Genomic DNA, 22,610 nt, shown 5'->3' on the forward strand with positions numbered 1-22,610 from the left:
GACATACGGCACCAATGACTCCGGCTTAAAGAAAACGTCAAAATTACTTGGCTACTGCTATTTTTTACACAATTTTTTCTTCAACGTTTTCTTATGGTTGGAAGCGTTGGGAACAACTCATCACAACAACATCTTAAAATTTTACATGAATACCACACTCTTGTGAATTCTTTTGGGACAGTTATTTTTTTTTAAATATGGTAGCGCTGTTTCTTAGCGAAACCAGGACTTTGCACGTTTGATAACAAATCTTTAGAAAAATATTACTTACTTAATTGGCGCTTAACCATTTAAACGGTTATGGCCGTAAACAAGGGCGCCAGTCGCTTCTTCGCTCTGCCAACTGGCGCCAATCGGTCACACCAAGGGAGTTTAAATCGTTTTCCACATGGCCCTTCCAACGGAGTGGCGGCCGCCCTCTTACTCTACTTTCATAGGCGTGTTCCGATAAAAATACTTTCTTAGGCGGAGCGTTATCTCCCATTCGCATAATGAAGAAGTCTTCTCTATAGCACTCCCATGCTTTCGCACCATATAGCAGGACGGGTACGATACGTGACTTGTAGGGCATTATTTTCGTTTGCCGAGAGAGGACTTTACTGTTCAGTTGCCTACCTAGTCCAAAGTAGTATTTATTGGCAAGAGTGATTCTTCGCTGGACTTCAGAGCTGATGTTGTTGTTTGTGTTAATGCTGGTTCCCAAATAAATGAAGTCTTTTACTATTTCGAAATTATAGCTACCAACAGTAGCGTTGTTGCCAAGGTGCAATTAGGCTGACTTTTTGCTCACCATCAAACCCGAACTTACTGCGCGGGTGTTCAGGCCGATGATGTTAATGCCATCTGTACTGATGCCATCAGTATTGTTCGCTTTTATAAAATATTGTTCCAGAACGGTTAAGTTCTGCAGCATCAAAAGAAAGAAATTGCACGATATGGGGTCACCCTACCTGCCCAATTCCGACTGAGCTGATGGTGTTGCTCAACGGCACAGCCGTATAAGTTTTGCGGGTAAAACGAAATTTACATTTTTCGGAAAAAAACAAGAACAAAAATCAGCCGAATTTGTTTTTTATTGCACTAATCTAGGTGTTATTTTTGATCCGAAATTAAGTTTTAACATACATATCTCTACCACTATTAACAAAGCAACTGGTTTACTAGGATTTATCAAACGTTGGGCTAAAGAGTTTGATGACTCTTATTTCACCATGGTCCTTTATATCTCGCTGGTACGTCCCATTCTCGAGTATTGTTCATGTGTCTTGTCTCCGACCTATCAAAGCCATATAAATCGGATTGAGTTGGTCCAGAGACAGTTTTTAATTTTTGCATTACGAGGTCTCAACTGGGATTCAAGTACGCGTCTTCCACCATACAGAAATAGGCTTCTTTTAATTAATTTGCCATCTCTAGAAAATTGGAGAACTTTACTCGGCGTTATATTCATTCATAAGCGCATCATCAGGGTGATTGACTCTCTTGACCTAGTCAGTAAACTAAATTTTGCTGTTCCTGCTAGGGGCTCCAGACATTTTGTGCCTTTTCATTCACCTCTATGCCGGCAAAATAGTCCCCTGCGTCGTTGGTGCTCACGTTACAATGATTTGTACAACTGCATTAGCCTTGAATGTTCGTTTGCCGCTTTACATACTGCCATACTCTTAGGTTTAGCCTGATACTTTAATTTTTTTTTTATGCAATGCGATGTCAAATTTTTATAACATATTAATTTTCCATGTACCTCTTTTATACTTTTTAATTTTAAGGATGGCTCTGTATTTACATATATACCTGTTTTATTACAATAATTAGTCGGCCGCTTTTGTTTGTGTCGACTTTAAATAAATAAAAAAATAAAATAAAATAATAATAAAATAGTCCTGAAATCGTATTATAAGTTAGAGAGATGAAAAATTTAAGAAATAATACACGAAGAATTTATAAAACATAACTATTTTTGTTGTGGCAACGACGATATATAATTTAGTTAAAAATAAGAGACGTAATATACACACATACATATATATATATACATATATTTATGAACAAGGAAAATATATACATGGGGTATTCATGCCTATTTATCATGTTATCTGGCATGTCTGACCGTCCAAAGCAAAAAGGCAGTAAAATGTTAAAAGTGAAATCAGAGAAATATAAAGTGTAAGTTTTACCTTTGTTCTAACTAAATAAATATTTTTGTTTGGTACACAACAAATTATCATAATTATTTTCGGAGCCCGAAATTAGACGCGAATTGCCTACCTAAAGCAAATCTAAAAGCAGTAAAATTAAGTATACTGCTTTATTCTTATTTTTTTTCCATAGTATAGTCTGAGTTAAACTGCTTTTATATTTTGAAATCATTTTTATAGTAAAAACTGATTATAATGTTAGAATATAACATTTCTATGTATAACCAATTTTCAAAGAATAAAAGCAGTAATATATATTTTATACTGCTTGTTTGCCTTGAAAATTGAAAAACTATATATATATATATATTTACTGCTTTTTTGGTTTTAAATCTTTTTTATCTCCAAATTTGAGTTTTTAATGATTAATTTTTAGCTTAGTGAGTATATTGGTGTCGAAGAAATAAATTGGCATCAAAATTCCTAAAAGGCAGTAAACGAACACCACTACCTTTTTGCTATGGACGGCAGTATAGTAAAAGGACCGGCATTAAAAAATGTATTTATATTAGGAGGGAATAAAATAAAACTTGCAAAAGCGGATATAAAAAAAGTTCAATATAAATTAGACAACAAATAAACCTTTCCTATCATTTTTACTGAACTTTCTTTTATGCCTTTTTTACGGACTTATTTATAAGTTTCAGTTTTATTTACTTCAAGGTGGCAGCATGGTGACATACCTAAGAACATAAATAAAAGTTCCATGTACTTTGTTTTTGTAAATGCGATGGACTAATGTCAAAATCGTACTGCGCCCAAACTTGATGTACATTGTGCATTCATACAAGGGGCGATGTTTGATAAAAACGTTCACAATAGTAAACAGCCTCGATCACCTGTTCAATCGCTGTTCGATTACTTAAATCATTTGCTCAATAGTGTTTTTCAAACATTTTTGCAAACGACTGGTATATTGCATTATTTACATATTTTAAAATGTTTGCTTAACTGGCTGCTCAAATTTCATCTATTAACTAGACTTTAGAAATGAATATTAATATGTAGTCTGATATTCTGTATACACATTTAAAAGAAAAGCTGGTTTGAAACACAACTGGGCAATTTATGTCACTTCAATTTAATAACCGCGAGTAAAAAACAAACTTTTCTTACATTCTCTGACCATTCGCGACAGCCGTTCTCCCTGTCAGCTATTATTAGACAGGTAGATATGGCAACTGAGGAATAGAAAGATTTTTCACTTGTATGAATTCACAATGTCAATGTATGAAATCAAATAAAAAACAGTACAAATCACCTGTCCCGTGCTGCCACCTTGTATAGTTCCGCCATGGTTTACTTTTAATCAAAGTTTATTCAACAAGGTATGACTGAATTTGACAGTTCTCTCCTTAGGAACAATATTAAAAGCCAATTTGAAAATAATTTTAACCTATTTGGAAACAAAATTTTTAACTTTTCAAACCTAAAAAAAATAAAAACAAGTAAGGACGGGACTGTCGGCTGTGTCGAGAAGCTCATATTTTTCATGAATGTAGCTGAATAATAGTGTGTTGAGATTTCTAAAATCTATACAAACTGAATAATCAGTTTTATGGGATATATATTATATATACGACCGATCTTAGGGATTTTTTAAGACAACAAAGCGTGCCTTATATGTAAACATCTTGTGATCGGTTGTATGGGATATGTTGAAAAATGTTTATGTTATAGTGCTTCGATCCGGTCGGTCCCGACAATTTATCAATCGGACAGCCAAATTTCATGAAGATATCCCAAAAGTTGAGGGACTAGTTTACGTTCAAACAGACAAACAGACGGACGGACGAACAGAAGGACAGACAGACAGGCGGACATGGCTAAATCATCTCAGCTCATCATCCTGATAATTGCGGCATAGTGCCATCATCAGTGTCGATTTTCGTTCCGATCTGTTGTTGTCGTTTGCCCTGTATTTATAGTTCGTAGGTATATGAGCAGGTATTGTCAAATTGATGCTTGTGTATATTTAGTTATGTATATGTGCTGTGTGTTCATTCAGAACCGAGGGTGGTTTACTAATCGATTTGTGTGGCTGACTGGGGTAAGTAAAAATCTGTGATTTTAGTCGTTTGACCTTCCTTGTCGGTTTTTTGTTTTGGTGTGTTAATTGTTTTGTGTTTATTTGTTGTTGTGTGTTTGTCTGTTGTACCTGTGTGATTACGTTGTTTCCTGTAAAAAGGGAGGTAAAAGCACAGGAAGGACAAAAATCGAATACAGAGGAGAAAACAATAAAGAATCTACGGCATAAACTAAGGAAAAGCAATATTGTCACAACGAAAACGGACAAAGGAAACACCACTGTGCTAATCGAAAAAGAGCAATATATATCCAAAACCGAGGATCTCATAGAGGCAATGAAATGTCGTAGAATGAGAGAGGATCCCACAGACGAATACCAAAAACAAATCAAAGTTGCTATAAAAAATGCAACAAATATAGTAGATTCTAACATGGCACATAGATTGGTCCAAATGAACCCTTCGGCTTCTCCACTGATTGCGCTACCAAAAATCCACAAGCCGGACACGCCAATGAGGCCCATCATTAATTTTAAATCGGCACCATGTTACAAACTGTCCAAATATTTAAAAACGATATTGAAAGATACTCTGGAGCTAAGGAACGAATATGCAATAGCTAACACAACAGAACTAATAGAGAGACTTGAGACCGTAGAGCTAACAAGGAGCAGCAAATTGGTATCTTTTGACATACAAGATTTATACCCATCTATACCACTATCGGAGACTTTGGACATAGTTAGCTCAACAATAGTTCATAACACAAAAAACAAAGTGAAAAGTATGCAAATTACAAATACGCTAAGAACCACTTGACGTCAAAACTATTTTCAATTCAACAATAAAATATATAGACAAACAAACGGTCTTGGAATGGGAAGCCCCACATCAGCAGTTCTTATGGAAGTGTTCATGCAAAATCTGGAAGAAAAGTACATACAGGAGCTGAAGTCCAAATTAGGTGTGTCATTTTATGCTAGATACGTGGATGACATAATATGCGTTTTAACTACTAATAACGAAGAGCTTGTACTGGAGTACCTCAACAAGCAGCACGGAAATATAAAATTTACAATGGAAATCGAAAAAGATGGAGGAATCAACTATCTAGACCTCACGATAAATATTGATAAAGAAACCAAAAGATTTAACTATGACATATATAGAAAGTCAACGGCCACCGACACAATAATACACAATACCTCAAATCGACCCCAACAGCATAAAAATGCAGCATTAAGGCACTTGGTACATAGACTTGAAAGAACACCTCTTACCCAAGAAGCATATAAGAGAGAACTTGAGGTCATATATAAAATCGCTGCAAACAACGGACATAAAAAAGCACTAGTAGATAAGCTCAGAAGGACAAATGGAGAACCAAAAAGAAATAATGAAAAGGAAAATAATAGCTGGACGACTATGACATATACTGGAAAAGCAACATATAAATTGGCAAACTTCTTTAAAAAATACAACATTAACACAGCATTCAAAAAATCGAACAACTAGGGCGAAAATTAAGAACTAACACTAACTCAGAGGATCCGTTTAGAAGGCACGGCGTATACAAGCTTACCTGCGAATGCCAGCATAGTTACATAGAACAAACAGGACGGCAAATAAGAACGAGGTTCAGAGAACATATTAGAGATTACAACCAAAAAATACGGAATCCAAACATTATACCCGAGTCTAACTTCGCGAATCACATGGTCGAGAATGAATGTTCCCCAGCAAACATTAATAAAACAGTTAGGGTTCTTCACATACAAGAAAAGGGCCGACGTCTCAACGTACTCGAAAACATGGAAATCTACAAACAGAAAACATTCGACGGTAGAATAATAAACGAACAGATAAACAAAATTTCTGACACAATATTTGAGCCTTAAAAACTTGTTTACAGCAAACAACGTAATCACATAGGTACAGCAGACAAACACACAACAACAAATAAACACAAAACAATTAACACACGAAAACAAAAAACCGACAAAGAAGGTCAAACGACTAAAATCACAGATTTTTACCTACCCCAGTCAACCACACGAATCGATTAGTAAACCACCCTCGGTTCTGAATGAACACACAGCACATAAACATAACTAAATATACACAAGCATCAATTCGACAATACCTGCTCATATACCTACGAACTATAAATACAGGACAAACGACAACAGCAGATCAGAACGAAAATCGACACTGATGATGGCACAATGCCGAAACCGGTTTTTCTCAAAACCAAATTTGACAAGGGATGACGGAAAATCGTTCCAATATACATCAATTTCGGCATACTTTTTGTGGGTCGTCTATTCTCCTTTAAGCACTTACATTATTGAGATTCGTGAAAAACTTTAAAAGATATTTATACACAGTTATCAATCACAATTTAGTTCTAATATCAAAGCATTTTTTATTGCCGGGTTCACTGGGTTTACAAAAATTATAGCAAGGAGATATACTTTTGAATCACATATATAAGTAAGCTGACGTGAATACCCCAACAGATTTCTTTAGATAAAATTTCTTACCCATAAAAATGAATTAGCTTCACAACAGTCAGATCGGCATGTGAACTTTTCAACCCCATTAATAATCCTGAAATTGGTTATGCTAGAGATTTTTGCCAAATATTTATATATGTAAAGTAATAAGTAAGCACTAATTAAAAAACACAGTAGTAAATTGACAGGTTTCCAATTAAGTACACAAAAATTGCTTAAACCGATTAACGGTTTAAAATTTAGGCTCAATTTTCTAACCGTGTAAAGAAAGACATAAATAAAATATATGCTTAAGAAAAATGAATGTTAACAAAAAGTTAAAAGCCGGAAATGGCTATATGAGAATTTTCGAATAAATTGGGTCAGAAATAAGTTTCAAATGTACACCCAAAAAAATTAGGGGGACTCGCTTTGCTTGCAAATGGTGCACGGATTGCACAAATTCCCCGTGTTCCAATGAACATTTACCAAGATTTGGATACAAATTTTACATGTAAATGCAAAAACTAATTTATCCATATGGATTCTAGGCGATTTTGGCGTTGGGTGATATGCCCGACACATACTGTTTTTGGTGCAGTATCGTGCGCTGACAGTTAAGTAGATTGCATGTGTTTGTAAGGGTCATGACAATAGGTTATTCGTCGCTCCCCATGGAAATACATGTAATCTACTGATCTGTCAGCGAACGCTACTGCATCAAAAATCTTATGTGTCGGAATTATGACAAGTCACGAAAGATATCCCTGTTTTAACGTAACTGACACCAATTGCGAACACCAGGGCAAATGAAATCTTCTTGGTGGAGGTCTCCCCCTTCGTCTGCTTCTAAATGCTTCCTCAATCCAATAGGAAAAGACAGAACTTACGGAAGAAATTTCTCCGCATAAAATTTATATATCATAAAAGAAATTGTATATGCTTCTTGGTACCCGAAGTCGGTTTCTTTACTAAAATAGGCTTCGAAAAAAACACAAAATTTATGATATAACAATAGCGAATATCCTAATAATTCTACTTCACTGAAAGGAGCAAATGAAGAACCATGTGGGGCCTCTTCATGTTGCCAATTAATGCCAGTTACCGAAACGAAGAAGAAATAAGAGCTTTATTAAATTGTTAGAATCATTTAAGCACTTACGTGCTTATGAACTTCTTTCGACTCTATCTAATAATTTTGTTTTTTTGAAAATCGAAGCGCAAATACCGATTCTTCAAAAAATCGTATCGAATCCAGCGCTAATATGTACATTTTCGTGCAGCGAATTGTCGAAAACTAAAATGCCACCATGCTTCAATACTATTCCTCATAATCCTCTCATTTCGCATACGAAAAAATTGAGCAATTCTTTTCCATGATTTTTTGTGGTATTTTATTATTTTGTATTACAATATTTCAACCATAGTTAAACAATCCGTGCTTTACGCAGGGAATCCCCGTGTTTTTTTTTTAGGCAGGGAAAATGGAACGATCATCTCCTCCAAGTTGCGTCCGGTTCCTTTAAATTTTTCCTACAAAGAAATTTCAAATTGTCGCAAACAAATCGCAAACAATCCACTTGCTGGAAAGGAAGGGTCTCAAATATTAAGACTGTCGAAAATGAACCCCCATACTAAAGTTTAAGCAAATCACACCATAGATAGGACTTTTTGGAATAGGTCGACCACTTCCCGAAAAGAAAAGATTCTCCTATATTAAGCTAGCCAAAGAATTGTACCATTTAACCAAATTTCAAGCCATTCGCACCATAAAATACTTTTTTTAGAATAGGTCGGTCCCTGGTCCAGTTTCCAGAACCAAGAGTTCTTCGAAGAATAAGCTGGTCAAGGAACTACCCCTGTACAAAATTTTAAGCAAACCGCACTATAAACTTAAGTTTTTGGAAAGCTTGGCCAGTGTTCAACTTCCCGGAAAGAAAAGTTCCTCAAATATTTACTTGGCCAAAGAGGTACCCCTGTATCGAATTTCAAGCAAACTGCACCATAAATTAGAGTTTTAGAAAAGGTTGGTCCCTGGTCCACTTGCAGTCAAGAAAAGTTTGTCAAATATTAAGCAACTCAAAGGGGAACCCTAATAAAACATTTCAATCAATTCACACCGCATTTTTATAATAGTTCGGTCCCTGGTTCACTTCTCGGAAAGATAAGAAAGAAAACGTACCCTATTATGAATCTAAAGCATGCTCAAATTCCAATTTTCACACATACGTATACGCCGATTCCGGTGAGAAAATTAAGAGGATTCATACAAAATTTCGAGAAAAATAAGTTTTTTGTAAGAATGTCAACAACCGACAATTGCCGAAATTTTTGGGAGCCTTTTTGTGCTCATCGCGAATATCCACAGCTACAGAAATAAATAAGAAGTCCATACATTTCTATAGCACATTCGATTAAATTTAGAACCACGTTATGAATCTAAAGAATGCAGACGACAAGAAACTAAATATGTACCGGGGAGGGGCACCTTTAATAGCCAGTAACATACTACCATAGTTTTTGTTTTCGACATGTCAGGGCAAGTTTCATGATTGCATTCACTGAAAGAAAAGGTGCTAGTAAAATCAACAAATCGGTTCTGTTGTTCTTGACTTAACGGAGATTCGGTGCAATTGATCGAATTACGGTTAATTCGACCGAGTGCTTTGTCAAACGAGCAAATTAGTTTAGTCATTTCAACAGAAGAGAAATTGTCGCTCTTAAGCCCCCGTTACTGATACTTAGCATAGACTTGACTTGACTTGGCGTAAACTTGGCAACTTAGCCACGATTATACTCCACTTGGCGCATAAAATCTGGCATCATAATCAGCGTTGAAATTTATTTTTAAATAAATGTCAATTTGTATGACAAAATGTCAAAATGAAATGGAAACAAACAAATGGCATCTCAAAATGTAAACGTCACTTAGAACTTACATAGAAAATCAAAATTCAACAGAGTTCTATAGCTGAATTCAGTAAGCCGTCTCTAGTCACTATTAGAGACTATTTGGGGTGAAAATCACTTTTGAGACAATTTGCCATTCTGTAAGCTGTCTCGCGTCTCCAGCCTCACAAAAGCAATCACTAATTTGTGAGCTGGGCCGGGGTAGATCACAAACGTGAAAATTTCAGAAAAATTATGAAAATTATTTGCGAAAAACGCTTTAAATATATTCTTTTTATTCTTCAAATTAAAATAAGCATAGAAAAAAATAAAAAACAGAAAATACTTAAAAAAAACATCGAACTCTAGTGGCGCCGCTGAGATTCGAACCTACACACTTTCGGATTTTCTATAAAAGTTGTGAACGGTGTCTTAGCGAGCTCAGTCACAACACCACTCAACATTGCGTTGACAAAATGCAATGCTATATTACTTGTTCAATGTATGAGTAAATTGTCATTTTGGTGAATTTCGTTGATATGGTGAATTGTTTTTGTGACTTTCGTTTACTGAATACCGAAATCATCTCAAGTCACAAAAATTGTCTCTAACAGCCTGATTCTAATGTGGTAACAACTTTCTTCACCACGGCAACTTTCTTCATGTGGTAACTTTTGTACCCGTTTGGTATTCTGCCCACGAAAGTAGCCGGATAATTGTTTACCCACAAAAGTAGGTGGTTACATCGAAATAACCACACAACAGCTGTTGTCTAGAAAAAGGCAAAACTGAAAAATAAAGAATTGTGAGCGCAAATAAGTAAACATAATAGTAAAAACTGTTGCCTCTTGCTATACATATTTGTTTCCATGTACTTTCACAGTATATATTACAATATAGCTATGTAAAAACGTAAGCATGTATGCACATATGTATATACACATCGTCCCGTTTATTCGTTAACATAGTATCTACGAGTGACACATTTTCGGTAAAGATATGGCTGAACCATACACGGTGGCAGCATGGTGACATACCAACAAACATAAATAAAAATTCCATGTACTTCGTTTTTGTAAATTCGATGGACAAATGTCAAAATCATACTGCGCCGGAAGTTGATGTATCAAATTAAATAAAAAAAAGTTTATATTCAGCTGTCCCATGCTGCCACCTTGTATCGTTCCGCCATGGGTAAAGCGAAGAAAACCAACTTTTAAATTTCACCACAGACACTGGTGAGTTTTTCGGTGATGACAGCGTTTCCACTTTGGACAGAATCGCGAATAAAACAACTGGTAACGATTTTCGGTTACATAATGTTCTGGGTACTATTTTACCGGTAACGCTAAGAATCGGGCCGTAAAGGAAAATATCAAATTTAGAGACTTGAGATGAGACTGAATTACAGAATTCAGCCGCTAAGTCAAGTTAAGTTTTGAGTAATCAGTAACATGCAATGTTCATTTAACAGAACTGTAAGTGACAGTTCGCAAGCCAAGTCAAGTCTATGCTAAGTATCAGTAATGGAGCCTTTAAGCATGGTTCAACTATATACAGGTTGGCTCATCTGTAAAGCAACAAAATATGTCTGTTCAAATTGTCAAAATCTGTGTATTGGTGCGAATGGTATGGAATGGAAACATAAAACTTAGTAGTTTTTGTATGTGTAAGTAAAATGTTGCCAATGTGTTGGTTTCATTTTGAGTTTGCCATCTCCTTTTGACAATCCCTTCGACCATGCAATGACATAAATAAAATCAGCTAATGAGTTGAGCCAACCTGTACATAATTGAACCATGCTCTTAAGTTAACAAAATTCTGTAAAATTGACCGACTCCTGGTCAATCTAACTGATTTTTCTGTTAACACAACTTAACTCACTGGTCATTTCAACAGCGATAAACAGTCAATACATGAGCAAATTTCAAAGAGAATTTTACGCTCACTGCGCTCTCTACTTTGTACTTATGACCAGTGCATGTAATTTACCACTTTATTGGTAGATCTACCAACTTTTTGACCCATTTTCATTTTCTTCCACTTCTACCACCAAAGCCCGAAAATCTACCAACATTTCCAGCTCCGACACATAAGTAGTTTTTCATATAGATGAGTTTAACACAAGCTTATGCATTATGAGTAGATTGCACGTATTTTTATGGAGAACGGTAGAATGAACGACACTGGCATCTGATATTGAAAAGTAGCCATCTCCAAAATTTTGTTTCAAGCAAACCATAAGAAGAAGAATGTGACATTTGCTTTGGCTAAGGGTGTTGGCACGCCTTGCAAGTGAAATTATTTTTCCCACTGGTTGTAAAATTTCTAACATTTTTCGCAATTAAAAACTCCAATATAAAAATCGATTCCGACACAAAATATGTTAGCAATTATTTTTGTTGTATAGGCAAAGAGTATATATTTGTTAAGAGGCGTCACTCGATACTTTGTTGTTGCCAAAGCAACCCTGTCATGTCGAATGTGATTCTCAAGGAAGTTTTGTTTAGTTTTTTTTAATTGAATCCTTTATAGTTATGCGGTAAAGTGACTTTGCATAATTAAGATTTTTGGAAAGAGAATTAATTAATTAATTTAATACAATCAGTAAAATAAAAACAAATACCCCACGAAAATGTATAGAAGGCGTTTTTATAAATACATCTGATAAAAAAAAACAACGACTACCTTGAGAAAACATCGAGTAATTTGCTTTGGCAACAACAAAAGTATCGAGTGAGGCCTCTTGACAATATATACTCTTTGGTATAGGGAGAATGTTTTTAACCTTCATCTGCTCTTTGCGTCGAAATCGACGCAAAAGCAATATATTTTTTGCATTTTTGTGAAAAAAATTGGCTCAAAATCATTTATTTTTCTTGACTTTGTAAATAACAGTTCTTTACACATTTCAAATTGGTTTTGGATACAAAAATTAGTTTTTCTTGGGATTTATTCAAAAAGTTACGTTGGTAACCCTCATGCGTCGTTTTCGACGCATATGGGAAAACATATGTTTTTTGGCGGGAAAGTTAGTTTCAAATGTCATTTTTGCAAGTGAAGAAGGTGTTTGTGATTAGTTTGTGAAATTTTATATAAAATAAAAAAAACTCACGAAATAAATAATATGTGTCAACCGAAATATTTGTCGAGTGAGGAAATAGGAGCTCTTATCAATCAAAGTGATGAAGATAGCTGCAGCCTCTCCGATATAAGTGATGATTGTATGCTTGATGTGTCAGGAGGTAGTGAAAGTGAAACTTTTTTGGATGGTAGTGAATGCGATGAGGATAATAATACTCGATCTACCAGAAGTGATGGTATTGGTACTGCTTCAAACGGTGATCCATTGCACCTTTCGAAAGATGGAACAATATGGCAGGCAGAACCTTTTCAGCAGCACAATGGTAGACTCAGAAGTGAGAATATTATCAATCTGTTACCTGGAGTTACTCGATATGTTAAAGCTCGTGTTAGCAATATAAAAGATTCGTTTCTCCTTTTTTTACCACCACATCTGGAAAATATTATTCTAAAGCATACAAATGCATTTGCTAGAGCTAACCATGGTGAAGACTGCATGGAAATTGATTCTTCTTTACTTCAAGCGTATATTGGCATTTTGATTTTAGCTGGCGTGTATAGGTATTAACAATTTTTTATTGAATAATGTTATAAACAAAATTTACAAATCAATTTGTAGATCTAAAAATGAAACATTGGTAGATTTATTCGATGCACAGTATGGTCGGCCGATTTTTAGAGCTATAATGTCAAAAAATACATTCCAATATGTAACGCAAGTACTTCGTTTTGATGATGCTATGAGTCGCAGACAGCAAACGTCTGCAGATAAGTTTGTTCCCATCAGAGAGGTATTTGAAAAATGGTCAGATCTATTAGCAGACTATTACAACCCACACGAATGTGTAACTGTTGATGAGCAGCTACTAGGTTTCAGAGGCCGATGCAAGTTCCGGCAGTATATGCCTTCCAAACCAGAAAAATATGGAATCAAGTTTTGGTTGTGTGTCTGCTCTCAAAGTTGCTACGTAAGAAAAATACAGCCATATTTGGGTAAACCAGCCGGTGTGAGCACATGCGAAAAAAATTAGGGTCAACGAGTTGTTTTGGATATGGTTTCTGGGTTGAAAGGTCACAACGTGACAATGGATAATTTTTTTTCATCATATGGCCTCGGCCAGGAATTATTAGCAAGAGGTATTACAATGGTGGGAACTATAAGAAAAAATAAGACATCGATCCCTCCAATTCCCTGATTGGCAGCGTACCCAGAAAACAACTATTCGAAGGAATTTTCTAAAGGAACTAGGATTATCGCTAGCCACACCATATATGGAAAATAGAACTGTAAAGCCGAGAACCAGTTCAGCAGCAAATTTAGTTGAAATTGCTTCCTCATCTAAACATGTTACATCTAAACAAGCTACTGAAGCAAAAAGTGTTCCACAACAAATAAAAGGCAGACAAAGGTGCTTGATGTGCTGGGAAAAAAATGATGCTTCCAAAAATAATATGCACACTACCATTTGCTGCTTCTGTAAAAAAGGGGCATGCAAGACCATTCATAATAGGAACATATGCATTAAATGTATCGAAAATAAGCTTGCCTAATAAATCTTTAAAATAAAAATGACTACTTTTTGTAAAATAAATAAAAAAATCACAACTTTGCAAAAGTTATTGCGTACTTAAATTCATTTTATATGTTAAAAAATATGAATAACTACATATGCGTCGAAAACGACGCAGGAACGTCAGAAACGTAAGTTTTTTTTAAGAGCAGATGAAGGTTAACAGTGCTTCGCGATATTTTGTATGTGAATGGGCAAGGCGTAATAAATTTCAATTGCCAAGCCTGAAGTTCCTTCTAATTTACAAACGCAACATCTTGGTTGATTGTGGCAATGTTATTGGAATGGAAAAGCTTGTGCTAAACGCATCTATATGAAACATTTCATTGTACCGCAGCCTTTCAATATATTCGCATTGAAACCAAATGTTGCGATCAGTAGGTAAACGTATTTAAATGCCGAGCACATCCAAATAACGTTAAGAGGTGACGCTAACCAAACTAACCAATTTTGAAAAATTTGTGCACAAATTCAAAAAGAAATACATTTTTTAAGAAATAAATATAGTAAATGAGCACGCAAATATTTTCCTGCGCTATTTTCATCAGTTTTTTGTGAATTATTTTGAACGAAAAAAAACAAATTTTTAAGTAAACGATATGCCGAAGTCCGTTATTTTGTGGCAGTATTTTTGGTACATTGGAAAATTGTTGTTGTAATTTGTAGAAGTTTTTTCGCGCAGAGCAAATAAAAACGTGTCCGTTCGCTTGACAATATTTATTCAGAGTGCCGTTTGAAAAGTCGTATGATCTTATGTCTAATAGTTACATGTATAAATACATAAGGGTTATATACAACTAATATGTCGGTATGAGTTTAGGTTTGCAGAGTTGCATTTAGAATGTAACAAACGCTCCCTCAAACCAAACTCCATATTATCAAAAATTACATTTCAGATACATTACATTTGAATTTTTATTAATTTAGAAACATCAGAATGCTTTTGCTTTCCCAAAGCTTAAGTGAGAATATCTGCAGCATTTTCATTAGTCGAAACATACTTCACCACGATTTGTTGTTCTTCACTTTTCACGTATATAATGAAACCGTATGTCGATGTGCTTGCTCCTCTTCTGGACCATGGGATTTTTCACTATAAATAGTGCACTTTGATTGTCACATAAAATAGTTGTAGGCCTTTCTATGTACTCATTGAATCCAATTTCGCTAAGAAGACTTCGGTGGAAAACCAGTTCTTTCGCCCCCTGACACAACGCTACATACTCGGCCTCCATCGTGCTTAGTGCAACGACAGGTTGCTTTCAGGATTCCCAGGCTACAGGCCCACCAGAGATCAGAATAACATAGCCCGTATATGATTTCCGGTCACAACTATCACTGCCCCAATCGGAATCTGTGAAACATAAGAATTCTTCAAAATTAGCAGAAAATGTTAATTTACCATCAGGATTCTTCGCCAAGTATCTTAATACATGTTGAGCGGCATTCATATGTTCATTATGTGGATGCGCATTAAACTGTGACAATTTGGATACAACAAAAGCGATGTCTGGCCTTGATATCACAGCTAAGTACGTAAGAGCACCGATCAAACTTTGATAACGATTTGTTTGCAGATCGTTACACTGCTTATCGCATTTCTTTAGCGCCGTACCAGGAGCCCATGGAGTCGCCGCTGGCCTGCAGTTTACCATGCCCCATTGTCGAAGAATCTGATTTGTGTACCGCCTTTGATGAATAGTGATTTCACCTCTATCACCAACGCGTTCAATTTCCATGCCCAAATAAAATGATATCGGGCCACGATTGACAGTCTCAATAAACTTGTTTAAATTTGATATAATATTTAACATCTCATTTTTGCTCGAACATGCCAACAACATATCATCAACATATAGACCAATAAGGTTGATGTTATCACCATCACGACGAATATAAACGCTTGTGTCGGACTTGCACCTCACAAAGTTCATTTTCAATAAAATATCTGTTGCCTTGCGATTCCATTCGCGACCAGCTTGCTTTAGCCCGTACAAAGCTTTTTTTCAATTTACACACCTTATGCGAATTAATCGGGTCCTCAAACATAGGTGGTTGCAGCATGTATACATCATCATTTAGTTCACCATTTAAGTAACCTGATACTATGTCAACATGATTGACCAACAATCTATGTTTTGCAGCTAACGCCAAAATCAAACGTATTGTTGAGTGGCGAACTACCGGTGCAAAAGTTTCATGATAATCCACATTATATTTTTGCGAGCACCCTAATGCAACTAGCCTGGCTTTATATTTTTCAATGGAACCATCGGACTTTCGTTTCAATGCAAACACCCATTTGCACCCAATCACATTTTTGTTGTTTGGCTTTTCCACCAACTCCCAGGTGCCATTACGCAACAACGCTTCATATTCTGCTCGCATTGCTGCTTTCCAATGCTATGCATCGCTTGAGCTCAAAGCTTCAGCTACCGAATCCGCATTTTCAATTACCGAGTTCAACATCTCAGGACCAGCCTCAGAGCAATACACCTTACGCGGTCTTCCTACGCTACCCGTGCGTACTATTCTTGGACGCCCTCGCTTTCGTCCGTAAACAATTTCTACCTCTTCTTCACTCGAATTTTCACTTGCGTCTTCGACGTCGTTTGCATTATTTTGCACACTCACCACGAAAACTACGAGGAACCATTTTATATTGATTTTGGAGCAATTCCATGGCAGCAGCTGCCATGGTATCAATATCGCTCAATTTATTATTAGGAATTGCTCCAAAATCAATATAAAATGGTTCCTCGTAGTTTTCGTCACTACATTTAGTTTTTTCAAATGAGTCCTCAAAAAATATTACATCGCGGCCGATTGTAATTTGCTTGGAAGTCATATCAAATAATCTATACCCTTTAGTTACATCATGGTATCCGACGAATTTCAGTTTTTTGCCTTTTGGTAAAAATTTACTGCCTCTTGGTTTTGGGCCTTTTTGTAGAACCACCACATCACAACCAAACGTTCGAAGGTGCGATACCGTCGGCTTCCGCCCATGCCATTTTTGATATGGTGTCACATCACCCAACACTTTCGTAGGTGACCGATTTCGTACATATGTCGCCGTACTAATGGCTTCTGCCCATAATGCTTGTGAAATACTCGATGCATTTAGCATACACCGCCCCATTTCCACCAGGGTCCTATTGGCCCTTTCAGCAACACCATTTTGCTGTGGGGTATACGCTACTGTAGTTTGATGCCGAATACCTCTCTCGGCGAAGTATTTCTTAAACTCAGCGTTAATAAATTCTTTTCCGTTGTCACTCCTTACCGTTTTAATCTGGCGGCCTGTCTGCTTCTCCGCTGTCGCAGCAAAAAGTTTAAATTTCTCAAATGCTTCCGATTTCTTGGTTAAGAAATACACCGTCATGTACCGCGTGAAATCATCGACAAATGTAATAAAATAAGATGCTCCACCGATCGAACTAGTCCCAATCGGCCCACATAAATCCGTATGTACAAGTTCTAAAATGTCTTTTGTAAAAACACTACCATACTGCGGATGTGGTTTGCTATGAATTTTACATACAGCACATGTGAAACAGTCCAAAGACTTCGGTATTTTCACATTAAAACCATTTACCATATTTAAGTTTGATAATTTATGCAAATCTCGTACATTTAAGTGACCGAACCGTCTATGCCAAGCGTTGGCATCATCACTGATTACACCATTTATGCTTTCGACTGCTGTACTTGCAATTAAATCTGCGAAATAAATACCGTTCGTAAACAAAGCAGTCAAAACCGTCTCTTTATTACTATTTGTCATTATAGCATTTGATCCAGAAAAAGTAAATACGTTTCCACTCTCAATAGCTTTGCCTATGGAAAAGAAATTAGAGTGAAGGCCTGGAACGTACCATACGTCACGCAATTTAATATTGGAGTACTTAGTTCTCAATATTACTGTTCCCTTCCCATGTGCATAAATGCTTCCACCTGATGCTAATACAATCTTATGCTTTTGGCGACTAAGAGAGCTGAAGTAATTAGCATTTTTACACATGTGTGAAGTCGCGCCACTATCAATAATCCATCTACTGCTTAGCTTAGTTTCTCCGTCAACTAATGACCATGCTTTGTCGCTTGATGCATTATTATAGCTAGCATTCGTGCACTGAGAGCGAATATGGCCTCTCCGCCCACATCGATAGCATTTAATGTTTTTTGACTTGTTATTTTGGATGCTCTTATTTCGCATACCAACCTCTTTTCGTTCAATGTGGCTGTTGTCGCCATCACTTACACCTCCTCTCAAGTTGCTGCTGGCGCTGGCGCTCCTGCCACTGCTGCTGTTGACTCTGAATTTTCGGTGCTTGTCATTTACTGAAAAAACGCTTTCACCGCTGTCTTGCCGGACTCCTTGCCTACGTTCTTCTTCTAAAATTTTGGAAATAAGTTGATCGTAAGTTGGCAATGTATCGCGGCTCTCAATCGCCACCACAAAATTTTCCATTTCGTCCGGTAATGAACAAAGTAATAAAACAGACAAAAAATCACCGTTTATTGTCATACCAATTTCCTTCAACTCATCTACCGTAGAACTAAACTCATTTAGTCGAACCGAGAATTTTTCGCCGCTTGTAAATTTAAAGCGCACCAATTTTTTGAATAAATTTACTTTTCTACACGCTGTATCAGACTTATACAGAGCAAATAAAGTATACCATGCACTTTTCGCTGTCCCAGAGTGCTTGATATGTATAAGTTCACTGGGTTTAACAGTCAATATAATAGTAGCTAGGGCCCTTTTGTCGATGCTAAGCCAAACCGCCTTTCCAGCTTCTTCTTCTGGACAAGCATCCACGACTGCACTCCATAAATCCAATGTGATGAGTAGGCTCTTAACCTGGATAGACCACGTGCCATAGTTATCGCCATTCAGCTTTTCTACATTCGCGATCGAATTATACATTTTAATTTAATAACTTTATTTATTTAAACCGATATATTAATTTAGCTCTTTAATTTACACTTTTCTTTATTTTTTATAGTATACCGACTAGACAAAGAACCAGAACGATTTCTGGGCCCATAACCTTTGTAGAAGTTTTTTCGCGCAGAGGAAATAAAAACGTGTCCGTTCGCTTGACAATATTTATTCAGAGTGCCGTTTGAAAAGTGGTAGGATCTTATGTCTAATAGTTACATGTATAAATACATAAGGGTTATATACAACTAATATGTCGGTATGAGTTTAGGTTTTCAGAGTTGCATTTAGAATGTAACATAATTAGACGTTTCGGAAAAGTTTCGTCAGTATTTCAAGCTCGAAATACAGGGAAAAGGCAAGTATTATATAGGCAATTTTACATGCATTTTTTTGTTTTGTTTACATGTTTTTTTAAAAGTGTTATTTCCGTGAAATGTACTTTATTTGTTTTACAATAAATTATGAATTGTTTTGTACAAATATAAACTGTAGCTATTGTTTTCTTGGAAAAAAAATCTACCAACTTCTACCACTATTTTAATTTTTCGTCTACCAACATTCTCTTTTTAAAAGTCCGCGCACTGCTTATGATGATGATGCCACTTGTTTAAAAAAAAATACCAAAATAAGAAAACCACCAAATCGAAAAAACACACAAAATGGGAAAACAAGAAAAAACTAGTTTTTCAGTTATCAATACAAAACGAAAAACCCTTTTTTGAATTTACTGTGCAAAAAATTATGAGATACCGGGAACCTATTTATCGGGTACAATTTTGCAACTTCTCCTCCAAGCGAAATGCAAAATTGCGCCCTTTTGTTGCAAAAGTTTTGTTCGTACGGACAGGATTTTCCCAAAGTTAGTAACATTTTGTTTAAGTTTTTACGAATTTTCACTCACGCGAACGAATTTAATAAGATAATAAAAAACATCCTTTTTAATGTTGATGTTTCCGACAACATAAAAGTTTGAGTTGTTTTGGAATCGTTTCAACTTAAAGTGTGCCCCTCGGCAGTGTTCGGCAAGCGCTCCGAGTGTATTTCTCTCAGTGGAAACTTCTCTGCCTTGCAGATTCCGTTCGGAGTCGGCATAAAACAAGTAGGTCCCGTCCGGCCAATTTGTAGGGAAAAACAAGAGGAGCACGACGCAAATTGGAAGAGAAGCTCGGCCTTAGATCTCTTCGGAGGCTATCGCGCCTTACATTTATTTATTTATATGGCAAGGTACCTTCCTACAAAGCTGTCGCAACAACTTTTTTTGTTCATTTGACTACTAAAATGGTCAATTACGAATCAAAGTTTTGTGCGCAGTTGATTCAACATCTTGTTGCGATGAATAAAAATTAACAGAAATTTCGGTTGAATATACCCGTATTTCGGTTGATTTTACCAGTCTTTTTCTTTCAGTGTTCAGAATATTTCTCGGTAATTGCAGGGTTATTACGGAATTATTTTGGAATGTCTTTTAAACATTTTTGTTGTTAAATTGTCAATAAAATATGACACTATGGCACCATTGCCATAAAACGATTCAATGTCCGCATCGTTTCTGCAAGTATTTTTTCTACAAAGTATAAGTCCGCCTTATGCGAAACTTTAACATCTGATCAAAAATATTGTATCACATAATAACATCTCTGTGTTAATGTGTTAAAGAAAGCTCTCTCATTCGAGTGGTGCTGCCGTCTTACCCAATTTAACCAAACTTCAGTATCTTTTATCTATACTGGCGCCGCCTCTGTTTTTTTTTAATTTCGCAAACCTATTCGATCCGGTTTTCTTGTTTGTAACCGTTACTTCGATTTTGAAAAATGGAACGCTTTTCTGCTTACTTTAGCTTCTCACCACCTGCCCATACTTCTTTCAATACAGCGACCTGCAAATTTCAACACCTCTGAAAAGCGGACCTTTATTAATTTAAAAAAACCCAACTGGGAAGACTTCATAACTTTCACAAATCAATCCTTTGATGCTCTTCCCAATTGGATATTATGCGGCTGGTAAATGAACACAAACGTACCAAATGGGAGGAGCATCTAAGGAACTGCAACCTCTCCGCGGGTGTTGGTAAATTTTGGTCAACCGTCAAATCCTTGTCTAATCCAACTAAACAGAACGATAAAGTATCTATAGCCTTCGGCGACAAAACTTTATCTAATTCGAAGATGTGCACGAGCGCCTTTTGCCGACAATTTATAATGCATTCCTCTGTAGACAAAGCCAGACGACGTGCTAACAAACGGGCTCATAAACACAAACACGACGTGCCACCCATTACCATCACCACCACAGAGGTTGAAGCAGCCATCCACAAGGCCAAGCCCTCCAAGTCAATAGGCCCCCTGGAAAATGGTAGGAATAATTGCTACTAAAGCCTTGCAAACCAGCTAACGAAGGCGAGTCATATCGACCGGTATCACTCCTTTCGCCAGTAGCGAAGATATTGGAAACCGCTTTACTCCCTCATTTCACGGCAAATCTCATATTAATTACGTACTAAATCAGGAAAACCCCCATCATAGGACGGTGCTCGGGGCACTTGACCTATCAAAAGCTTTTGACACAGTCAGCCACGGCACGCTACTCCAAGACATAGAAGGCTCACACCTTCCTGCTTGTCTAAGAAGTTGGACCGCTAATTATCTGAGTGGGCGGAAGGCGTCTGTTGAATTTAGGAACGAAATCTCAAAACCTAGGAAACTTAAATAGGGGGTACCACAGGGTGGTGTCCTATCCCCGCTTCTGTTTAATTTCTGCATATCAAAACTCCCTTCCCCACCAGAAGGCGTTACAATCATTTCCTATGCCGACGACTGCACGATTATAGCTACAGGACCTGGCCCTTCAATTGATGAATTAGTTTCTTAAGTATACAGCTATCTCCCCGAACTTTCCAGTTTGTTCACCTCACACAACCTGGTATTATCACCGACAAATTCCACGACCACTATGTTTACGACGTGAAAGGAACAGATGGCGCAAATATTGAACGTTCCCGTCGATGGTGTCACACAACCGACTGTCAGTCACCGAAAGATCTTAGGAGTAAAATTTGATAATACTCTAACCTTCAAGGGTCATGTCACCGAAATTCTATCTAAAGTACAAAGTTGCAACGAAATCCTCAAGTCGCTTGCCAGCAGCACTTAGGTGATAGTTGAATAGTTATAGCAGCGGCGCCTAAACGTTGTCGATGAAGGAGTTTAGCAGTTCCCGAAATGGATCTATACAACGAGCTTTGGGAGTTGTCTAAAAATTTGTCTTTCTTCTATTCTAATTTAAAAAAACTCATTTAACTTAAACTTAAAGTTAATCTGACTTGAGGGGTAAACTCATAAACTATTAAAATATTTATTTTTATACCCAGCTGTACTTGTACACACGGTATTATGACT

The 22,610-nt window shown here is 36.5% G+C and overlaps 1 protein-coding gene across 4 annotated transcripts in view; it reads right to left on the minus strand.

The window, feature by feature from the left end:
• Nucleotides 1–22,610, minus strand: part of LOC137239934 (lipase member H-A) — a 230,065-nt gene that overhangs the window by 190,951 nt on the left and 16,504 nt on the right. For 2 of the 4 annotated variants that reach the window (XM_067765739.1, XM_067765740.1), the window contains exon 3: nucleotides 6,769–6,835. The exons of the other annotated variants lie outside the window; for them this stretch is intronic. In XM_067765739.1, coding sequence (XP_067621840.1) covers nucleotides 6,769–6,835 — 67 coding nt within the window. The remainder of the gene's footprint in view (nucleotides 1–6,768; nucleotides 6,836–22,610) is intronic. 4 annotated transcript variants of the gene reach the window in all.

The sequence above is a fragment of the Eurosta solidaginis genome, chromosome 2 (genome assembly GCF_040869045.1).
Source record: "Eurosta solidaginis isolate ZX-2024a chromosome 2, ASM4086904v1, whole genome shotgun sequence".
Lineage (NCBI taxonomy): Eukaryota > Metazoa > Arthropoda > Insecta > Diptera > Tephritidae > Eurosta > Eurosta solidaginis.